The 23954-nt window shown below is 37.2% G+C and overlaps 1 protein-coding gene across 2 annotated transcripts in view; it reads right to left on the reverse strand.

Annotated features, from left to right (window-relative positions):
• Positions 1 to 356: 356 nt before the first annotated feature.
• The window catches only part of LOC101726620 (membrane-bound transcription factor site-2 protease), a 39004-nt gene continuing 15406 nt past the window's right edge, over positions 357 to 23954 (reverse strand). Inside the window, exons 6-11 of one of the 2 annotated variants that reach the window (XM_004866187.4) lie at positions 12582 to 12700; positions 11118 to 11298; positions 8196 to 8290; positions 4178 to 4373; positions 2574 to 2649; positions 357 to 1047 (exon numbers count right to left, since the gene is read on the reverse strand). In XM_004866187.4, coding sequence (XP_004866244.1) covers positions 825 to 1047; positions 2574 to 2649; positions 4178 to 4373; positions 8196 to 8290; positions 11118 to 11298; positions 12582 to 12700 — 890 coding nt within the window. In that variant the 3' untranslated portion in view covers positions 357 to 824. Of the gene's footprint in view, positions 1048 to 2573; positions 2650 to 4177; positions 4374 to 8195; positions 8291 to 11117; positions 11299 to 12581; positions 12701 to 21746; positions 22957 to 23954 lie in introns of those variants that run through there. The other variant, XM_087193637.1, reaches the window with a different exon arrangement.

The raw sequence follows: 23954 nt of genomic DNA on the forward strand, positions 1-23954 counted from the left end.
CACTTCCGGCAGCTGAGTAAGAAGGCTAATGCTGTTTCATGAGGGTGCAAAGACACTTTATCAACCAGGCAGCACTTGTGGGGAAAAACTATCTCATGATATCAGAGGCCCTATTTTCAACTCTGTTCATTTCCTTGGTATCATTTGACAAAGACTTCACCTTTGATGTCAGTAGAGTCTTTCATAGAATTTTATTAATTTAACTGTAATCAGACCTCAGCTTTCAAAGTATAAAACAACATATCATTAACTTTTAAAATGCTTTTCAAACAAGACAAAGATAGAGGCCAAGAATACACTCACTCTTCTGCATAGCCAAAGTCTGGTCTCCTTTAAAATCTTTTTTTTTTTTTTTTGGTACCGGGGATCGAACTCGGGACCTTGCGCTTGTGAGGCAGGTGCCGGAACCACTGAGCTAAATCTCCAGCCCTGTTCTCCTTTAAATATTGACTAATGACACTAAGTTTTTACTAATTATTTCCACCCAGTTCTGTTTTCAATACTTTATATTATATTTTATACTATTTCAATACTACATGAAGTTACACAAAATGGTATTACATGAATTTGTACTTGTTTAGAAATTGTTCCACAAATATGTGAAGTGTATACATTCAATCTTTAACTAACATGTAATAAGTTACTGTGCCTTTCATTGCTTCTGTTTATCCTGCTAACACCATACTTTGGATCTAAGAGGAGCTTAAAGATGTTGGCCAAAATATAATTTTAAGGAAACACTTTACATTTCATACCACATAAGGATTTCAATGTCAATGGATATTACCATATAACTCAGACATTCTGTCAGATGAGTACAAACATTACCGTGCTGTAACCATCCAGAGTCCCAGGGTGACATTGGCAGCCAAAAGTAAGCTGCCACCAAGCAAGATGAAAAATCCTATTAGATCTTTGACATCATTATCTCCAATCACTGACGTAAGAGTAGCATCCAGGAAAGAGTTTAAAATCCACTGACCATCCAAAGCAAAGCAGGGCACTGCATTAACAATGGCTAGAGCTCCAGAAAGGGAAATTAGGTACCTGGGTTAAAATCAGTTAAGGAGCCAGCTGTGATATGTGAGTGGAAACCATACATGAGTTAGTAGATACTGTACTGTGCTGGATGAAATCACAATAGACTTTAAAAAACTCTTTAAATCTTTTCCATACCTTCATAGATCTCTATTATTTAAAACAAATGAGTTTATACTATTTTGAAGCTCAAAAACTTCGACTAGAAAAATAAAAACAAAGCACTTAGAGACTAACCAATCTATAATGAACTCCTAGGAAGACTAAGTCTTTATAATTCCTTAATGATATACCAAGGGAAAGGAATGTAGAAGGAATAAAAAATAAGGAAAAATTTAATTTTTTATGTTGTTTTGTTTTTGTAGTCCTGGGTAACAAACCCAGGACCTTGCACATACTAAATAAGTGCTCTACAACTGAGCTACATTCTCAGCCCCTAAACTATTTTTTGATCCTTAGCAAATCTTACATTAAGAAACAAAGATTTTGGGCTGGGGATGTAGCTCAGTGGCACTGTGCCTGCCTCACACGGGCAAGGTCCTGAGTTCGATCCCTGGTACCAAAAAAAAAAAAAAAAAAGAAAAAAAGAAATTTTGACCCTTGAACCTTGTTTTAGTATATCATCATCTGTAAGATTATAGTGTAGCATGTAGCTGGGTGTGGTAGCACACGCCTGTAATCCCAGCACTAGGGAGACTGAGGCAGGAGGATAGGTATGAGTTCGAGGCTAGCCTGGGCTACATAGTGGATTCAAGGACAGTCTAAACTACAATGTGGAACCCTGTCTCAAAAAAAAAGAAAAAAGAAAAAAAGGTTATACTGTAAATCTCTGCAGAAAAAGTTGCAAAGACTTTAAGATACAATCTTTTTTTTTTTTTGGTACCAGGGATCAAACTCGGGTCCTTCTGCTTGCAAGGCAGGTGGCAGAACCACTGAGCTAAATCCCCGGCCCTCAAGATACAAACTTGATTATACACTTTTAGTAATGCTCATTTGTTCTCCATTTCATTTTGTTGCAAATCAATGAAAAAATTTAAAAAGATTTAAAAGTGATACAAATAAAGATCTCTTCCAAAACTTTTCATTGATTCAAGTGTATAAAATAATCAATTTTTTTTAAAAATTCATCTTTTATTTTCAAACATTACATGCTAAAGACCACATGAGATTTTGTCCACTGAGTTGCTTTTTTTTGGGTACTGGGGATCGAATTCAGGACCTTGTGCTTGAGAGACAGTATGCAGCACCACTGAGCTAAATCCCCGGCCCAAGGATTCATCTTTTATAAATTCAACTATCAATTTGTATCCTGGGTTCCTTCTCTTCTACATCTTAACCTTTCTCCCTCCCTAATCAATCTTTCTCCTCTTTCCTTCCTAGATAGAGCACTATCTCTTTCAGCTTTAAAGTCTCATTTTTAGTTGTTAGCAATTGATACCTGCACAGTCTATATCTAGAATGCTCTATTCAAGGTAAAACTAATCAAGTTCTACGTAACACATTTGTAAAACAATTTTTCATACCAGAAAGGATACTTGACAAATGTCTCCACCATCACTGGGAGATCAATGCTGAGAAAGTTGAAACGTGGGATAAAACTGGTGATGCTCACTAAAAAATAAAACAAAGGAATAATGAATATTATTCATAACAGATTACCAACAGCATTATGAATTTTACCATATGGTCAAAAATTGGGCTAGCTTATTGAATTGGTTGAGAAAGTACTTCCTAAACATATGTAGGCAGGCTATATACCTCACATAGGAAAGCAATTGATTATTCTAAAATATTTGATAAAAATAGTGTAATGAATTTCACACCCCCGTGTATACTTATATTTTGAGGTGAGAGTAAGATAAAAATACTATAAACCAAGTATGACTACCAAATATAGAGGTTGACTTAAAATATACTGTAATTTATACCAAAAGAGCTCTTATCATTTCACATTTATTCCAACTATATGTTACTTGGGTTTTCTTTTGGTCTCGGTTCTTTACTTCACAGCTAAAAAAAGGATTAAGACAAGGGGTTTCATAATCTTGTTTTTGTTTAAAACATTAAAACCTATCCTGTAATTAGGGAGAACCCATGGTACACATTACTGAATTACCTGAAGTAGGTACAATTCTTCAATTGTTGAGAATGCATTTAATATTCCAAAAGTCATTTAGTGTCAAACCAATAGATAAGAAAAATAACCCAGGTTTTCTCTCAGGATATGACTAAAATACAATATAAAGCGTTTTAAAGAGTAACATAAAACCTACGTAACCATCAACTGATAAATCAATAAAGACAACTTTGGTCAGTCCATAGAATAGAATATTATTTGGCTATAAAAGGTATGAAGTACTGATTCATGCTACAATATAGATGAACCTTGAAGGATGCTAAGGACTGGGGGGTGTTGGGGAGACAGTAGGTGACTGCTTAAAGAATAGTAGCTTTTTTATTGGGTTGATGAAAATGTTCTAGAACTAGATTGTGGTGATAGTTGCTCACCTCTGGATATTCTAAAAAAACCACTCAATTGAGTACTTTAAGTGGGCAAATTGCATAGTAAACACACTAAAACTGTAACATAAGGAATCTTATACCATAAAATGAGTTAAACTATATGACATTCAGCCATATGCAGAAGCTATATATTTAACCCAATCATGTGGCTATTGGTAAAATGATGATGTTGGCCCAATTTTGCAATTATATTCATATATAATTCACGGGTCATGCATAAGTTATAGTTACGTCTCCTTGTATCCTGGTATTCCTTAGGGTCTGCAGCTCTTGCTACTGTTTTAGGGAGCTTGGATAAGTTTGCTAAACTCTCAGAGAACATCTGAGAGATTATCTATTTAACTTGGCATAAACAGTGGGGAAGGAAAAATGCATCATTCTCCAGGGCAAGTTCTTTCTCTTGCTTCATAAATTCAGATTATCATCCTAGCGCCTAATTTTCATTTGATGCTTAAGAAAAAGGCAGTAAAACGTTGATAAGTGATCAAATTTATAATAAATGAAATTAAGGCAAGGATTTGTACTGAGTTTCTACCACTGAGAGTATGCATGATCTTAATGATTTTCTAATGGTCTACCACGTAATACCCACCTGAGGGTCTACCACAATACCAACCTGTATAGTGAAGATGCAGTGGATGACCTACATACAACATATCAATTTGAGGTGGGTGTTTCACTTTTATTAAGCGAGTGTGGGTTTCCAAAGAAGGTATTATACAAAAACTTGAACTTGAGCTTTTTTTACAGTCTTTATTGGTCCTACAAACTTGAGTGGCTTCCACTGCTTTCCGCGCAGGTAGACATGTATGCTATGAATAAAATATTAATTATTCAATATTAAAAATGATCTATTAATAAGAAACTTCAAAGTTATATTCTCTCAATATTTTTTGTGTCACCTAGAATATTAGGAATTAAGTTCATATAAAAGAAATACTATTTATGTGCACCTACTATATTTATTTATTTATTTATTTATTTTTCCCATTAAGTTTATTGGTACATTTTAGGTATAAAATACAGTTACACACATCATTGGGATCTTGTACCATTACATGAGTCTCTTGGTTCTTATTTTTTTCCCCTTCCCCTGCCCTCCCTTCACCCCCTCCACCCTTCCCTATTTGCAAAGATTTTGTTTCCATTTTTTTTCTTTTCTCATATGTTTTCTTTTCCCTTTTTTTCCTTTCCACTACCCCTCCCACTTCCCCTACTCCTTCAGACCTTTTCTTCCTATTATACAATATCTATTATACATTTTTTAAAATTACAATATCAAGATCTAGGAGACATTACCACAGATTTTTTTTTTTTTTTGTACCCGAGATCGAACTCAGGCCCTTGTGCTTGCGCAGCAGGCAAAGAAACCACTTAGCTAAATCCCCGGCCCTCAAATTATCAAAGATTTTACAGAATTTAAAAGGATATAGAAAGCATATTACAAAAATCTTTTTTGAAATAAATTTGACAACTTCTAAGAAGTACCTTGGAAGACAAATTAATGAAACTAACTCTGGAGGAAATATAAAATTTGAATAGCACCTATTAAAGAAAGTATATTCCTAGCATGAAAAACTACCTATATGACAACAGCAGGCTCATATACATTTTAACTGATAAATTATATCAAACAATTAAAGCAGAAAAAAGAAGGAACACTTCTCCCCTCATTTTAGGAACTCAACATTGTGCTAATCCTAAAACTGGATAAAGACAATAGAAGAAAAAAGTATGAACAGAGATAGAAATTTGTTTAACAAAACAAACTATTAGAAGTCAGATCTGGCAGGATGTAGAAAGTGGTTTTGTTATAGGGATGGCAGTGTTGGTTCAGCATTGGAAGATCCACCCCCAAAAGTCATCGTTTTAACAGAGGAAAGGAAAAAGTCATATGATCCTGTCACTAGTTGGAGAAAAAGTATTGGACTAAATTCTACAGATGTTCATGCTAAGAGCTATCAGGAGACTAGAAGTAGAACAGAACCTTCTCAACAGATTAAAGACATGTATTCCATACTTCCAGTGAGAATGCCTTATATGAATGGAGAAGATACAATGCTTTCTCCTTAAGGTGGGGAACAAGGGCAGATATGCTTAGTCTTCATCTGTCCATTAAACTTTGAAACCTAGGCCCCACCAAAATAGTCTGGCAATAAAATGACACAATTAGGATAGGATTGGCAAGGTAGAAGTAAAATCTTTATATGTAGATGAAATGATTATCTACAGAGAAAATACTAAGAAATCTCTAGGAGTCCCTAGAACTTGTATTTGAATTTAGCAGGATTAGAAAACATAAGGTATATATAAAAATTCAGGTCTGTGTATACTTGCTATAAATGAAGAATTGGATATTGAAATTTAAAAGTTATGTAGGAGTACAAAGGACTTAGAAAAGCTAAAATAAAAAACAGTGTTGGAAGACGTTTAGTACCTAATTTTAAGACTTCTTCTAAAGCTAAGACTTCTTCTAATTCTAAGTAATCAAGGCAGTGTTGGTGTAAGGAAAGACATATAGATCATTGGAATAAAACAGAGAATCTAGAAATAGAACCACACATATATGGTCCACTGAGTTTTGAAAGATTATTTAACATTAGCATTTTATAGAATATAAACTCAATTCAGGAGCTGAGGAAGAGATAGTGTTTTCAGCAAAAGGCACTAGAACACCTGGTATCCGTATATAAAAAATTAACCTCAACCCTTTATTTCCATACATGAAAATAACTTGAAGGGATCTATGAACCTAAATATGAAAGACTAAAACTATAAAACTTTAAGAAGAAATTATAAGGGGAAATGTTTATGAATTCAGGGTAGGCAAGAACTACCTAGGATACAAAAAACATGATGTATAAAAGAAAAAAATTGATAAATGAGATTCCATCAAAATTTAGAACTTTAAATGACATCGTTAAAATGAAATGTAGTCCTTAAACAGACCATATTTACAATGCATATAACCTATGACCAGAATATATAAAGAACTCTTACAGCTCATTAATAGACAACCCAATTAAAAAGTAGACATAAGATGATAAATAGCCAGTATAGCACAAGGAAAGGTGTGCAACTCTAGAATCAGAGAAATACTAATCAGAACAATAACAAGATTGAATTATGCACTCATTGGCGAGATGAAGTTAAAAGTTTTAAAAGCCTTGTCATGATTTTTTCTTTTTGTTGGATTCTCCCCCTATATGTTTAATTTGTCACTCCCAGTGGATTCATTCTGCTGGGTTTCCTGGGGTTGTGATCCTCATTGTCTTTTCCTACGATATTGTCTAAAATTTTTTGGAGTGCCGTTTTGGTATTCATAAAGTTCCTGAAGTGCTCTTTATCATAAAAGTATCTTATTTCTCCATCAATTTTGAAAGATAGTTTTGCAGGGTACATCAATCTGGGTTGGAGGCTGTTTTCCTTTAGGGCTTGAAATACATCACTCCAAGCTCTTCTTGCCTTGAGGGTTTGCATTGAGAAGTCTGCTGTGATTCTGATGGGCTTTCCTTTGTATGTGATTTGTTTCTTTTCTCTCACTGCTTGTAGAATTTTGTTCTTCTGTTGGATTTCTGGAATCCTAACTATTATATGCCTATGTGTAGATTTTTTTTTGATCACGGTTAGCTAGAGTCCTATATGCCTCACTTATCTGTATGTCAAGTTCTTTTCCTCTCCTTGGGAAATTTTCTGCCATCACTTCTGTGAAGAATTTTTTTTATGTCATCTGCACTCTCTCCTCTTTCTTCTTTGACTCCAATCAGTCTTATGTTATTCTTCTTTGCATCATACAGCAGCTGCTGGATTGATTTCTCGTGTTCCCTTACAATTTTAAAGCAATTTTTCTTTTCCTCCTAATTGCAATCTTATCTTCTATATCTGAAATTCTATCCTCACATTGGTTCATTCTGCTGCGCAGACTTTCGATGGAGTTTTTAATCTCCTGGGAATCTGTTTGCATCTGTTTTATGGATTTCATTTGTTTTCTATGTTGGGATTCCATCATGTTCCTCAGATCCTCTATTTTTTTATCTGTGTCCTCTCTAGATTAATCATGTCTTGCACCATGAGCACAATCTTTGCTGTTATCTGAGTAATTATTTCTGATTTCATTTTTCCCAGATCCTCTTTTGTTGCCAGTTCAGAGAGTCCAGGTGGTTGAGTATCAGAATATTCCACATCATTTCCCTTTGGGGTTCCTGTAGGTGATCTGGAAGTCTGTTTTTGAGGCTTGTTTACGTGTCTTCTCATTTCCACGGCGGGGGGGGGGTGCTTCTTGCGCCCACGCAGCTCACCTTCTCTGCCCTAGGAGCGTGGGATGGTGGTGGGGGAGCTTCCTTCTGGGTGCTGGGACTGGCTCAGATTCTCTGCCCTAGGAGCATGGGATCTATGTGCACCTACTATAAATTAGCTTGAAATGTACCACTCTGGGATATATCAGATATTATACCACTATAAATTTTTAAAGATTCTCAGATGAAATGTAACATCTGAAATGGAGAGGTTTTAATAAAATGATAGAAGAGTAAATAGAACAAAAGTGAGAAGTTTTCATAGATTCCATGTTAGCCTTTTCTGCTTATTTTGTAATAATTACATTCGACAAGCAAAACTGCATTGGGACAACTTACCAAACGCTTATTAAAATTATTTCTGTAGGAAAAGCACACATCTGTGAGGCTGTGATTGCTGCAGCATTCGGTGGACCCATCTAGCCGTTTGTATGCTAAAGAGAAGTACAGCGTTTATTAGAATCTGTTATCTAGAAATATATTTGTAATGAACATTTTCCTTTTTTATGAGAAAAAAGCAAAATAGCATATGAGTCTGGAAACAGCCATGTAATTCTGTGCTCAGTCTGAGACCTACTTGCTGAAGTTTGATTTTATATTATAAAAACAGGTCCATCCAATTTGAAGTCAAGAAGCAGCACTTACCCTAGGTTAGCTGTCCTCATGAACTTACCCACCCACAAAGTTGGAGTTCAGGATCTCAGTAGGTTTTGTAATTGTAATTCCAGGGCCCTTTCTGAAGTAGATAGTGAAGAAGGATCTATCTACTTTTGAAAAGTTTTGGAAGATGGTAAGTGGCTCATGAGAATAGAGAAAGTTGACAAATATTTCAACCTGAAAGAATCAGGTTAGCCGCCTGAATAATCTTAACATCACTAAATGGAAGAACATTAGACACTGGGTGCCTTCTGATATAATGCAATAGGAAGTCCCAAGTGCTATCTGTGAAGAATTTTGTCAAGAGAAAAAAGTGGGGGGGGGGGGACTCCTGTATAAAAATCAAGCCTGTAGGCCTAATTACTGGATTATAGGAAATTGTGGGCATCTGAACACGTTAGTGATATCAGAAAAATCCAGAATATGCAAAATTTGATAAAACAAATGCCTGTTTTATCAAAAAGCAAATGACATTTAAAAAACAGAGGAACTGTTATAAATTAAGAGACTTAAAAAACCTATTGTAGTATCCAGATTTTTTTTTGGTACCGGGATCGAACTCCGGACCTTGTGCTTGCGAGGCAGGTGCCGGAACCACTGAGCTAAATCCCCGGCCCTGTACTATCCAAGTATTAAAACAGTTAGGCACTCTGGGAGGTTGAGGCATGAGGATCGTGAGTTCAAGCTCAGCCTGGGAAACTTATCAACAGAGTAAGACACTCTCAATATAAAAAAAAGGACTGGGAATGCAGCTTTATGCAAAGGCCCTTAGTTCAATCTCTACTACCACAAAACAAAAACATTAGAGAATACTGAACACCAACTGGATATTGATTTGTTCAGTGAGATAATGGTATTGTGATCATATTTAAAGAGTCATCTACCAAGACAGACTGAATTTTATGGATGAAATGATAGGATGCCTGAGATATGCTTTAAACTACTTCCCAAAAAGTGGCCTGCTTAAATGAAAACAATTAGCAAAATGTTGGTAATTGCTAAAGCTTGGAGAAAAATACAAGAGGAACTGTTTATACTACTCTTTTATAAATGTTTGAGCATTATTTTATAATTAAAGGTTCTTGAAAATGGGTTAAGCACAGAAAACTAAATTTAAAAGCTTTTAAAATTCAGTTCTTACTACTTTGCCTTTGATAAACACAGTAATTTAATAACATTATTTTTTTCCTGCAGTACTTGGGATTGAACCCACAAGCACTCTACCACTGAGCTACATCCCCCAGCCTTCTTTACTTTTTATTTTGAGATAAGAGTCTTACTAAGTTGCACAGGCTGGCCTTAAACTTGTGATCTTCCTGCCTCAGCCTCCTAAGTAGGTAGGATTACAAATGTGTATCACTGTGCCTAGGAGTAAAATTATTCCTGATTATTAATCAATATGCCTATACCAGTAGATATAGACAAGTAGCTAGAGCATTTCTTAAAGATATAGGCTTTGAGGAAAATTTGTATTTTCCAACACTTCCAATCCCATCTTGGGCCAGGGATTTAGCTCAGTGGTGCGGCTACCACCACCTGCCTTGCAAGCGCCAAGGTCTGGAGTGCAATCCCCAGTACTAAAAAAAAAAAAATTTGGGTCTTCAAATTTGTACAAAGAGTAGAGAGGGTGATTTTTCAGACCTGAAACAACTCAAAATGTTCAGAAGGTTCTGAGAAGAAACTTGCTTCAGCTGTCACCTGCTGCACAGGACAACATATCTGTCTCTATGGGGTATTTTTGGAAGTCAAGATAACTTTCTTTGGGTTTCTGCCATATAAAAGACATAAAATAACTTTACCCTAAATAGCCTTACACATGCCATTGTCCATACATAGCTACTACTGGAACCACTGAAGTTTAGGTATGGCTTGGCCAGAAGAAGGAAATCTTTTCTAAATGTCAGGTTGTGTCTGTGTTTGTCAATTTTCTTTTATTTCTTTTAATTGTTCCTTATTGCATGCCTGTGTTAATAATATATTAATATAGAATGCTTATGCTTTGGTCTTATGTATTCAGTTATTAACTATCAGTTATTTATCTGTTCTAACAAAAGCTTATGAGGGAACTGGGGTTCTAACTCAATGGTAGAGTGTGTGGTTTGTATGCACAAGGCTCTAGGTTTAATTCATAGCACCACAAAACCCAAAAAGCTTATGCAAAGGAGAAGCACTTCAGGTTATTTACACTAACTTTAAAAAATTACACAGATATATAAAGATACTATTCTGCATCTACACACATACATAAAGATAGTATTATATTGGGGGTATTTACTAAAATTTAGCTTATTAGGTATGGTTGAGCTTGAATGCTGATTTAACACAAGGGTTTTATTAAGCAAAAAATTATATAATACAGTCCTGAAAGTCAAATATGGTATTACAAAAGTAGTCAGAAGTTCAACAACCATATATAATAAAGGAAACAAACATATTTAGTATCTAACTTACCAAGAAGAGTATTTATTTGTTTGAGCCTATTTATTTTACTGAATTGTTTTAAAAAGATAGGAACAAAATGAAGGTATAGGTATGATCTAAAGACTAGTGAATGGAAGGCATTGATGCTTAAAACATTAAATTACACTGAAAAAGCATACACACCTCTAACTGGGAAGCTTAACTGTTGTAAAGTTGATGCACTTATACAGTAGCCAATCTGGGGCTCATAGGCTATGGCATCTAGACATTCATTCCAATCTTGTACATTAGTAACAGGACAATCCTGTAGATGAGTGACAAGGTCTCCCACAAAAAGGCCTCTGGGTCCAATGGCAGGTGAGTCCTTAGGAAGGCAAAACCAAATCAGACAAGGTATGAAGAGAAGCTAAGATTACTCTGAACACATAACAGTAAAAGACACTAAGTCAATAGAATATAATATGTTGAATAATGCAGAAAATAATTCAGCTTTTTAAGACCAATAGTTCCAGGAAATTAACAAAATAAAGCCCAGCAATTATAGTTGCTTTCCCTAATTTTCCAAAGATTCTTTTTTTATTTTTCACAATTAAAAAGTAAATCTATTTGCTGACTGATGCTGAGGGTGTATCACATGATTAGCTTTAAATCCCAGCACCAAAGAAGAAAAAAAAAAACGGTAATTTTTTTTTCTCAAACTGCTAATTAAAATTTTTGGGAAACTTTCCTGTATCTTCAGTGGATTCAACTAGAAGACAGTCCCTGTATTAAAAAAAAAAAAGTCTCAAATATGCAGAGAATACCCTCAGCGCAATGACTATGTAAGCCAATTCCTCACAAAGGCAATTTTCCTTTTCAGAATGTCTGAACAGAAGATTTGATGCCATCATAATAGTTATTGTCTAAAGGAATGAACAGCAGCTTAAATTCCTAAGAAATGTTCTGGCTGTGTAGTTCAGGTTTCATCTTTCTTACTTCTAACATATCTTAAAATTTAAAAATAAAAAGAAATACATATATAGCTCAGTGCAAAAGCCCTAGGTTCAATCCCCGGTAACACACAAACCCACATATGTGTGCGTGTATGTGCATGAGTGTGTATGTGCACACACACACACTTCTAGAGTGATGACATTTGACTCAAAAACAAAGATACAGCCAGGCACAGCAGCACATGCCTGTAATCCTAGCATTCTGGGACCGTGAAAGGAGGATTGCAAGTTTGAACCCAGCCTGGGTAACTTAGTGACTTAGCGAGATCCTGCCTCAAAATTTAAAAATAAAAAAGACTGGCTATGTAGCTCAGTGTGTCAGTATGAAGGCCCTAGGTTCATTCCTGTCTATCTGTCTGTCTCTCTCTCTCAAAAGATACAAACAGTAAGAGTAAATGATGCATTCTATCGAAAAGTACACGTAGAAAATCTTGATATTATTTTTGTAACTCACAACAAAAACAAACTTCATAGCATTTTTAAAAAGCTAATGTGTTAACTAACATTATATTTAGATTTAAAAAGATTACAGTAATTTCTTTGGAAGAAATCGAGCATTGTATGTATGAGAAAAGCTTGAATAAAAGTACCTGATATTAAATGCTATTATACACAATGCTTGGTCACAGAATGCCCTAAGTAATACATTATTTACCTCAGCGACTTCAGTGATGAGTACCCCAACTCCAGTGTAGTAAAATGGCAAGAGAATTACTGGAAGGAGAACAAGAGCTAAAACACCCAAGAGGGCAAGGACAAAATTGTGCCAGATACCTGAAAAGAGAGAAAAAAAGTAATTAAATTCAACAGAGGCAAATATATTCAAATAAAAGTTAAGAGGAAGTTTTAAGAAAACATTCCTGCTGAAAAAGGATATGGAATCCCAAATGGCATTTGAAAAAAGAGGTTGCTTTAATTTTACAAATTAAAATTATTATGGAGAGTAATATTGGTAGAACAAACAGTTATGCAGCATGTCACAGAATATAAAACAAGAAACCATAAAGATGCTGGGTCTTTCTTTTAGAAAATGGTAAAATGGTAATCCACTGATCTTTTTCATCATATATTTAACCTTTGCAGCGATGCATAGGAAGACTTTCCTACACCTAATATTATATAATTACTTTTTTTTAGAGGAAGGTGGTCTTAAAGTTTTGTTTTTATATTTATTTCCCATTTGGAATTTATTTTTTCTGCACAGTGTGATTTACAAATGTAACTACCTTTATTAAAATGTTTAGCAATGTATTATTTTCTTACTAAATTAAATACTACCTTTTAAAAAACAGTACTACTTTTTTTTTTTTTTTTTTGGTACCGGGGATAGAACTTGGGAACTTGCGCTTGTGAGGCAGGCAGCAGAACCACTGAGCTAAAGCCCTGGTCCAACAGTACTACTTTTTTTTTTGGTATTGGGGATCGAACTCTGGACCTTGTGCTTGCGAGGCAGGTGCCGGAACCACTGAGCTAAATCCCCGGCCAACAGACTACTTTTAATATTGGCCTGCTCTGCTTTTTACTCTTTCCTACTGGTAATATTACATCAGTGTCAAGTAAAGCAGTTGTAATTACTGGCAGTAATATTTCAGTATTTAAGTAAAAACTTGTTTACTTTGGTTATTTCCCTTTTATTCTTTCTGAGAAATTTAAGAATCATTTTGACAACCACCAAGTATTATTCAAAGTAGGATTTCTAATGTCACTACAATAACTAGGGGTGAATCCATAATTTTACATTTTTGACAAAGGATCATGGCATCTCTATATCTATCACTAAAGACTGGTAATTTTCTCTATATAGGCCCATATATTTCTTGAAAAAATATTAACTTCTGATGTTTTATATATCACATTACTTTCTCAATGGTACTTTTTTTCTTTCCATGACACTATTGGGTAGTTTAGATATACAGGACATGATATTCATTTTTGTGTTTACTTCATAATCAACTGCCAAATGAATTTTTCCTTTAGGATTGCTTAGGCTTTAAATTCTTCTCCTGGGCTTTTCATTATTTGCTAAAGATCACTTATCACCTCCAAAATTTATACCTCATCCCCTTCCCCACCTTTTGGTCTTATAGTAGTGGCTAGAACTTCTAGAATAATGTTAGTTATGATGGCATGGCATCTGTTGCTTTACAATGTTAAAAGAACAGCCAAGCAACAGCAGGGCTTAGATAGAATTGATGTCCAAATTTTATTCTGGTTTACATTTTAAGCAATATGACTGGGGTAAGAGTACAAAAATCTGAGTATGCATGATTCAATACACGGAAGTGATTCCCTGGTCACCAGCTGACTTAATAGGTATAATAATAACTTAACTAATAACTTCATTATTTTAAGGATCACCCACAGTAGTTATATCTGAAAAAATATAAATTATCACTTTGGCAAGGACATAGCTTACTATAATTATATCATTAACATCATCTCTATGGTCACTAATATTTCTGCTATTTACTCCTTATTAAACTTGCAACTAGCTGATAAAAATAAGAACAGGGTTTTCAATATTCAAGAATGAATTAAAAAACTTAAGTGTGGAGCCAGAATGATTAAATTTTATTTTCACTATTTAGGAATTTTTAGCAATAAAGAACAGTTTGTGGGTTTTGTGTGGCTGTGTGTGTATGTGTTTGTGCTGGGGACAGAACCCAGGGCCTCGCAACTGCACAAATGTAAGGCCAGTGCTCTACCACTGAGTTATACTTCTAAATGGAGAATTTATATTTTACTTGGGATTGGATAGCAGGCACTGTTTAATCTTCTAAAAACATTTTTTTTTGACCTGGGCATGGTGGCATACATCTGTAATCCCAGCACTCAGGAGGCTGAGGCAGGAGGATTGCCACAAGTTTGAGGCCAGCCTGGACTACATAGTGAGCTTAAGGCTAGCCTGAACTACATAGTGAGTCCTTGTCTCAAAAAACAAACAAACAAATTTATTTGGCTCTGCTGGGGATCAAACTCAAGCCTCATGCCTGCTAGGCAAGTGCTTTCTCACTGACCTATACCCTAACCTGAGAATTTACTCTCCACTTGGGACTGGATAGCAGGTAGTTCAATCTCTCTTCTAAAAATTCTTTATTTTTTTGACTGTGCTAGGGATTGAACCCAGGGCCTTGCAATGCTGGGAAAGTGCTTTACCACTAAACTGTATCCCCAGTCTCTAAAAATTCTTTATACTTTTATTCAAAATTTAAGTATCTTGGGCTGGGGATTTAGCTCAGTGGTGCCGCTGCCTGCCTCACAAGGGCAAGGTCCTGAGTTCGATCCCTGGTACCAAAAATAATAATAATAATTTAAGTATCTGCCTTTACGGTGAGCCAATGATGTATCCCATCTCATCTTTCTTCCTCACCAAATTTCATAAAGATGGGTACTGGATTTTCCTTTTCAAAATTAGTATGCATTTCATTGCTTAAAAAACAGCTATTACATATATAACTCTCCTTCCTTCCTTCCTTCCTTCCTTTCTTCCTTTCTTTCCTTCTTTCTTTCTTTGTACCAGGGATCCAACTTGGGACACTGCACTTTCGAGGCAAGCGGCGGAACCGCTGAGCTAAATCCCCAGCCATTTATTTATTTTTTCTGGTACTGGGGATCGAACTCAGGACCTTGCGCTTACGAGGCAGGCGCGGTGCCAACATATATAACTCTTTAAAAGTATATTATAGGGCCGGGGATTTAGCTCAGTGGTTCCTGAGCCTGCCTCGCAAGCGCAAGGTCCCACGTTCAATCCCTGGTACCAAAAAAAAAAGTATATTATAAATTAAATATTCTTTAGTAGATTAACATAAATGACACCCTGGGCTTTTTTTCTTTCAGTTGAGACAGGGTCTTTTTTTTTGGTACCAGGGATCGAACTCAGGACCCTGTGCTTGTGAGGCAGGCGGCAGCACCACTGAGCTAAATCCCCGGCCCGAAATATGTTTTCTTTTTGCTTTTTTTTGTGTGTGTGCCAGGGATTGAACATAAGACCTCATGCTTGCCAGGCAGGCACTGTGCTGCTGAGCTCCATGCCCGGCGAGACAGGGTCTTGCTATTTAGTTTAGGCTGGCCTTGAACTCACTAATAAGTAGCCCGGGCTGGCCTCCAACTTGTGGCAATCCTCCTGCCTCATCCTGCTGAGTGCTGTGATTATAAGCATGTGCCACCACACCCAATGCACCTAGGGCTTTTTTCTTTTGGTATAGAGGATAGAACTCTGGACCTCATGCTTTCCAGACAGGAGCATTCCTGGCCCACCCTGGAGTTTTTTTTCTCAGTACAAGCAATGGAACTCAGGACCTTGCTCTTGCCAGGCAGGCACAGCACCGCTCGGCTAAATCCCAGCCACCCTGAAATTTTTAATATGGAAGGAAGAGAACATTTTAGAAGTAGAAACGATACACTACTAAATTTAAAACTAATAAATTAGGCTCTCTCTCTCCCTTCCTCCCTCTGCGATTCATGCATATCACAAGCTTCAGAGATCATGTTTCCCACACCTGCTTCCACTTTAATAAGAGCACCAGTGTGAGCTCACAGTTCAACAAACACTCAGCAGGGAATGAAATACTAATGCCTTCTTCTGGGCAGTCCTTATCCTTTGAATTTGCTCTCTATTGGCTGCAGGCTAAGTGCATCTCCTCACCCCCACTTTGCCCCCTGCCTGGCAAAGCCACTCCATTCTTTACGAGACTGAATCATACCGGGGTGGGGGGGTGATGGGCTAGGTAAATTCGAAAACAGGACTAGGCCAGTTTATTCTGTCCCAATTAATAAACTCTTACGTGGTGTGGGGACATACAACTTTCTTAAGTATTAATTTTGGACCTTAGGTGCCAATTCTAACAATAAAAGAAGGGGAAAAAAAAATCCCCAGTGTTTTTAATTTTTTTTTTGGTACCAGAGATTGAACTCGGGTCCTTGCGCTTGCAAGGCAAGCGACGGAACCACTGAGCTAAATCCCCGGCCCCTTTTTTTTAAACTTTGAGACAGGATTTCACTACATTTTCCAGTTTGGCCTCTAACTTGAAATCCTTCCACCTCAGACCTGGAGCGCTGGGATTACAGACGTGTGCCACCACATCTAGCTCTAGTTGGTGCATTTTTAACCAAAACTTGAAAAAAATCTTGAAAATTCTTAAGTAGCTTTTAAAAAAATTACTAAAAAATATACGACTAAAAAAACATCCAAAATCTAGGAAAAATAAAAAGTAAAAGTAATCTTTCCTAAATACCATTTCTTAACCACCAGCGCCATGACTCACAGTAAATGTTACTATTTTTTGATTATTCCTCCAGAAACTTTCTTTGCTCACACCAGCAAGAATGACATGCTATTATTTATTCAAGAGTACACAACAGCAAGTCTTCTAATAACTCTATAAGGATATTTTTATAAGGATATTTAAGAACAGTTTTAAAGGACTTTTAACATGATTATCCATCTCAAAAATTGTATTTTTTTTTTTTTGGTACCAGGGATCGAACTTGGGACCTTGCGCCTGCAAAGCAGACACCAGAACCACTGGGCTAAATCCCTGGCCCTCAAAAATTGTATTTTTAAAATTTTTTCAGTTACTGAAGAATGAGCATGGTGTATGTAATACTTCATGTGTGCATATCTGTCTGGAAATGTATACAGAAACACATAATAAAAGGTTTTTCAGCAGCTGGCGATGTGCCTGTCTGGCAAGTGTAAGGTCCTGAGTTCAATTTCTGGTACTGGAAAAATAAAAAGGCTTTTCAAGATACAGGTGTATACAGTGTTTTTTGGTGTGTATGTTGCTGGGGACCAAACCCAGGGCCTTGAACATGATATATCACTGAGGTACATTCCTGGCCAGTAAACACTTTTTATGTGTGTGTGGAGGTGGGAATGGAACTTAGGGGCTTGTGTCTGTTAGGCAAGCACTCTACCACTGAGCTGCACCAGCAGCCCTCAGTTTTAGACTGTAAACTCCTTTTTTTTTGCCTAACAATTACATTCTATCCTTTGGCAGAGATGTAATATGAACTCAGAAGTGTGCTGCAGCCTGCTCCTATTAGCTTTCCAGAGCCAATAGTGTACATCTCCTCCTAATTTCTTCTTTAGGAACTGTAGGTTACAACTTGAAATTGGCCACAATGGGAGTATTCATACCACAGAAACCAGAACCAGGAAATGCTAATAACAGAGCTGCTCACTATACCTTCTAGAGCCAGGTGTTGAAACATTCACTAGCATGCCCCTCCTCCCGTACCAAGTCTTCCCTTTTTCTACAGCAGATTTTTGCACAGGGAGTGGGGGGTGGGTATGAGTATCAGGGTTCGAATGGAAATGATGTGGACCACCCTGACCTACTGTGGAATCTAGTGGTTATGATGGAGCTAGACTTGAGACTGTGGCATAGAAACTGCATGTTAGGAGTAGCAAAGCTAACAACAGAGACCCTCCTAAATCACAGAATTATCAACATTGAGCTATTTACATGTGAAATGTTTTCAGAACTGAGGCCACTTTTATTTTAGCTATTAGAGCAGTTGGATACCTAGCTAACACATGTTCCATGTACCATATTCACATCGTAAAAAATTTTTAAAAAGTGATCTAAGTTGTTAAATTCCAGAAATCTCGAGGGTAAGATGGCTCAGGACTTATTGGAAAAATAATCTTTTCTTTTTTTTTTGGTATCAGGGATTGAACTTGGGACCTTGTGCTTATGAAGCAGGCAGTGGAACCACTAAGCTAAATCCCCCGCCCCAAAATAATCTTTTCTATTACACACAAAGATATCTTTTTAAAACACCAAAAGTACTAAATTATTTATGCCATATTTTGAACATTTTTCCTTATTTGTACAGTCATATCAATCCTATTTCATATATTTGCTACACAGTAATCCATCACAAAAACATCAGTTTATTTATGTATTAATGATCACTTAGGGTGCTTTAACCTGTTCACACAGTGATGCAATAAACAGATTTGCTTTTATTATTATGGTTCTACTTAAGTATGAATCTGAAAGGGAATTTTACCTAGAAATGGAATTATTGGGTCAAAAAAGCATGTGTACTGATAGTGATCGCCAACAAGTTTACATTATTTCCTGTTTTCCTTCCCCTGAACAATACTGGATTTGATAGTCTGCTGATTGTCCTGCTTTCTAGTTCTTTTCTTATGAATGAGCCTACACATTTTATAAGGTTATTTTATTTCTCTTGTCTGAAAGCCACCTATTTCTATCAAATTGCCTGTTTATAACTTTGGTCATTTTTGGCTAGCCGTTTTTTTTTGTTTTTTGAGACGAGGTCTTACTATAGAGTTCAGGCTGGCCTTGAACTCACTAAGTAGGCCTGGGTGGCCTCAAACTTGTGGTGAGACAGGGTTTCATCATGTAGTTTAGGCTGGCCTTGAACTCACTAAGTAGCTCAGGCTGGCCTCAAACTCATGGCGAGATAGGGTCTCACTATTTTGTTCAGGCTGGCCTTGAACTCACTATGTAGTCCAGGCTTGCCTTGAACTTGCCGAGAGACAGGGTCAAACTAGGTAGTGCCGGCTGGCCTTGAACTCACTATGTAGCCCAGGCTGGCCTTGAACTTGTGACAAGACAGGATCTCACTATATAGTCCAGGCTGGCCTTGAACTAAGTAGACAAGGCTGGCCTCAAACTCATGGTGAGACACAGTCTTACTATGTAGTTCAGGCTGGCCTTGAACTCACTATGCAGCCTCGAACTCATGATCCTCGTGCCTCAGCCTCCTGAGTGCTGGGATTACAGGCATACACCACCATGTTCGGCTAGCCTGTCTTTTTACAAGACTAATTTGCACATATTATTACTTATATGCACTGAGGAACTTGGTCCTTTGTAACCGGTATTAAAAGTTTCATCCCTAAGTTTATTTTGCTTGTTTTACCTATATGGCATTAAAAATTTTGATAAAGGGGCCGGGGATTTAGCTTAGTGGTAATGCGCCTGCCTTGGAAGCGCAAGGTTTTGAGTTCAATCCCCGGTTCCAGAAAAAAAAATTTGATATGGTCAAATGGCTCCTTTGTAGCAAATCTTTTCCATTTTAAGATAAAAAAAGATTCATATGCGTTTTCTTATACTGCTTTCATAGTTTAATACAATTCAAACCGCAAAACTTCACTCACTCAATTCAATATGCATTAGAATATATTCTAGTGAAACTAATTCACAATACTACTCCCTAACTCCCACCCCTCAAGTGCTAATCACAGAACAAGGCAAGAACAAAGGAATAAAGAGAACAAAGGTGAGGGCAAACAGGAGTGCTGACTCCTTGGCTCTCTGAGTAGTCTCCTATTTCTCACCAGGCAGGCAGCTGGTACCAGATATAGGTACTGGCCTATATTGTGAATTTGACCATGAAGGCTAAGTGGCAATGGGGGGCTGTGGAGCTCACACACTACCTTCATCTAAACAACCTCTTGTCTATTATTATAATTTATTTATAAACACACCTCTGTGATGTTTTTACTTTTCCTAGAGGAGGACTTAACACTGCCATTACTAGCATTTTGGCCAGACAATTCTTTGTTGTAGAGGACTGGCCTATGCACTCTATCTAGGATGTTTAGCATTCCTCACCTCTACCCACCAGATGCCTGTAGCACTCTCTCCCTTTCCTTTATCACTAATATATATTTATACAGGTAAGCTATCTTTGGGGAGTTGTGCTGAGGATCAAGCCCAGAACCTTGTGCATGCACACAATTGCTGAGAGCTATAGCCCCAGCCCCAGAGCTACTTCTTTTTCTTCTTTAAAACAGCGTTTTTTGGGTTTTTTTGCTTTTCCCATTACACTAGATGTACATACCAAGTGCTTAAAGTCAATATATATACACAATACATTCTACGACTGGTCTCTATCACTGAACAGGCAAATAAATTACAAACAAGATCTAGTAGTATTTTTTGGAAAATGGCCAAAATAGGTTTACATTGACTATTAAATAATCTAATGCATTAGATACTGCATAATACACCTAAAAGATAGTTATACAAAATGTGTTACCATTAAACAATACAAACAAAATTATTATACAAAGCTTATATAACTTTTCAGAAGGAAAATATGTATCCATATAATTCTTTGTTTTTTAAAGAAAATCTTTCTCAATAAAACTTACCCACTTCCAGCAAAACCACATATATAATTGCCAAGCATATTCCTAAAAGTTTAAAAGTATAAACATGAACATTTGTAAAAGATCTTTTTCCTTTTGCAGTGCTAGAGATCAAATGGAAAAATACAGATTTTTTAAAAAACTGTAAGCAACAAGTGAACTTCACATTTATAAGAACGTAAGAAATCCCATTATTTACCCATTGAAACCTAAGTTCACAAAACACCATTATAGAACAAGAAATGGTATCTTAACAATATTATCCTATAGAAAGGCTATTATTTTTCTTAGTACCAGGAATCGAACTCAGAACCTTATGTTTGCAAGACAGGCACTGCACCACCTAGCTAAATCCCCAGCCTGAAAGGCTATTTTTAAAATTCTTTTTAACTGTTCTAGCATAACATAACTTTTCAACTATAAAAGATGCATTAAAATTTTTCTTAGAAACTATATACAAACATGAAGTTTATACAGGGAGATCTTTTTCAAATGGGAAGAGGAACAAGAGATTGAGGGGAGGAGGAAGGGAAAAAGGATTAAAAAAAGAACTGAAGAAAAAATGGAAATAGAGCTTTTTCAAATGGGAAACGGGTCAAGAGTTGGAGGGGGCAGGAAGGGATGGGAGGGGATAGTGACAAAAAAGAATTATGTACATGTACAAACTCCCAACAAAAAACGTTATCACTATGTACTGCAAACATGTACTAATAAAAATAAAGAAACAATATACAAACAAGAGGCATAATTATTCCCAACTACACTACTAGAAGATCCTTCTCGAGTTTGAGAAGGATCTTCCCTTTTTACTGGTTGTTCTTGTTCTTAGCGTGTGCTAAGATATGCGATTTCAGGTTAGCTGACTGAGCAAATCTCTTGTTACAGCCCTCAAAAGGGCACATGAAGGGCCTGTCCCCTGTATGAATTCGCACGTGAGTACGCAAATTGAAATCCAGGGAAAAGCGTTTCCCACAGCCTTCAAAGATGCACTGAAAGGGCTTCTCTCCAGTATGAACCAGCTGATGTCGTTTAAGTTTTGAGTTCTCAAGAAAACCTTTGCCACATTCTGCACATATGTGGACTCTGGGACCATGGGTGTGCAGATGTTTTCTCATAGCACTGCTACTCTTGAACATCTTTGTGCAGCCTTCTTGAAGACAAGCTACAGTTCTCGGAATACCATCTTTGGGTTTTTTGGCCGTCATTTTTGTAAATTCTGCCAACTGTTTGGGATCAGAGAGGTCAAGGCCAGGTATTCCTTCAGGAGGAAGTTTCTTCCCTGTCATGTATTCCGAATAATCAGGAGTTGTGTTTTCAGTCTCTCCGCAAATGTCTATCGCAAGATCTCTTTCATCGCTTGAGGATGACAAGATGACAGGGAACACCTCCTTCAGGGTTTGGACCTCTATCTGTTTCTGCTCCCAGTTCTCGCTGCCCAGCTCGGAGCTGCTGCCTCTTGCCCCGGCCTCACCGCTACTATCCTTTTCTTTGTGCTTCTTGCTGTGACTGCTGTGCTCTGTGCCGTGATCAGAGGGTGGTGTTGTGGCAGAGAACGGCAAAGAGACGGGAACTGGCTGAAAGAAATTGTTTTCATCGTCGACTGGGATGATCACTTGGCCCTCGAACTCACTGTTGATCTGCGGACTGTCTATGTCGCAATAGTCCACCACCTCCTCTCGGGTTTCCACCATGATGAATTCTTGGTCGTGGTCACTATAGCTCACATTACTGGTGTCAAAGGGCTGCAGTGCAATCAGAGGCGGGTAACGATAGCCACCGTGGACCCAACTGTCAACGGTATCCTGGTATAAGATGGTCTGCATCCCGCCGGTGTCCCCAGGAACCGCCTCCACATCTACCTGTTGCAGCTCCAGGAGTTCTGAGGGCAATTCCAAATCTTTGGTGAGGTAGATATTGTCGTCTGAGGCCATGACCGAAACCTTTGTAGTGGTCTTGACTTCTGGCAGCCGTAAGTGGTCAGAAAGCCGCGGAGAGGAAAGACAGAGGGGAGAAAAGCTGCAACTCCACACAAAAGTGTGGGCCTAAGAAAGCCCACACCTCAGGAAAGCTCCAGCTCCATAGAAAGGTGCCGGAGAATGAGACGGAAGAAGCACGTGCTTCTGGGAACTCCAAACGCATGCGCCCAGGCACCTCAGTACCTCACGCAAGTGCCCGGGCAGTTGCGCCCGGGCACCTCACGCATGCGTCCGGACACGTCACGCAAGTGCTTTCTGCCGCCCAGCAGAGTGCGTTCAGGGTGTGTACTCACTCAACCACACACAGTTCTGCTTGCTGTGCTTGAGTTAAACCACTCCGTGTATCACTTAGCTGTTGTTGATTGAATATTAATTTCACAACCAGTTTCTTTACTCAAATTTTCTGTACTTCACCCCCCAATGAGGCTTATAATAATATCTGAAAAAAAGCCTTTGCCTTTTTAATATTTACTTCTTTATTTCCTTTTTATTTAATTGCACTGTCCCGTGTTTACAGACCAACATTTAATACTTGATAGCAGGATTATCTTACCTATTTATATGAATGCTACTAAATGTTATATCATTATGATATACCTGCCTATTCCTACTTTTACTAAGGATTTGTTCAAAACCATTAATGGATGTTTAAATCTGTTAAATATTGTCTCATATTCTGAGATAAGGAATATTATTCCCCCAATGGCAATTATTTACCACAAATAGATTTTTCCAACACTGAACTATCCTTGGATTTTTGGGCTATACTATGTATCTGCAGATTTTTTTGTGCTTTTACACAAAAGATATATCAGTGTCATATTGGTTTTAAAAAAATCTTATCCAGGCACGGTGGTGCACACCTGTAATCCCAGCATTCTGGGAGGTAAAGGCAGGAGGATTTCAAGTTTGAGCTCAG

The sequence above is a fragment of the Heterocephalus glaber genome, unplaced genomic scaffold (assembly GCF_053883595.1).
Source record: "Heterocephalus glaber isolate CG9 unplaced genomic scaffold, H.glaber_assembly_v1.0 deba00001594, whole genome shotgun sequence".
Taxonomy (NCBI): Eukaryota; Metazoa; Chordata; class Mammalia; order Rodentia; family Bathyergidae; genus Heterocephalus; species Heterocephalus glaber.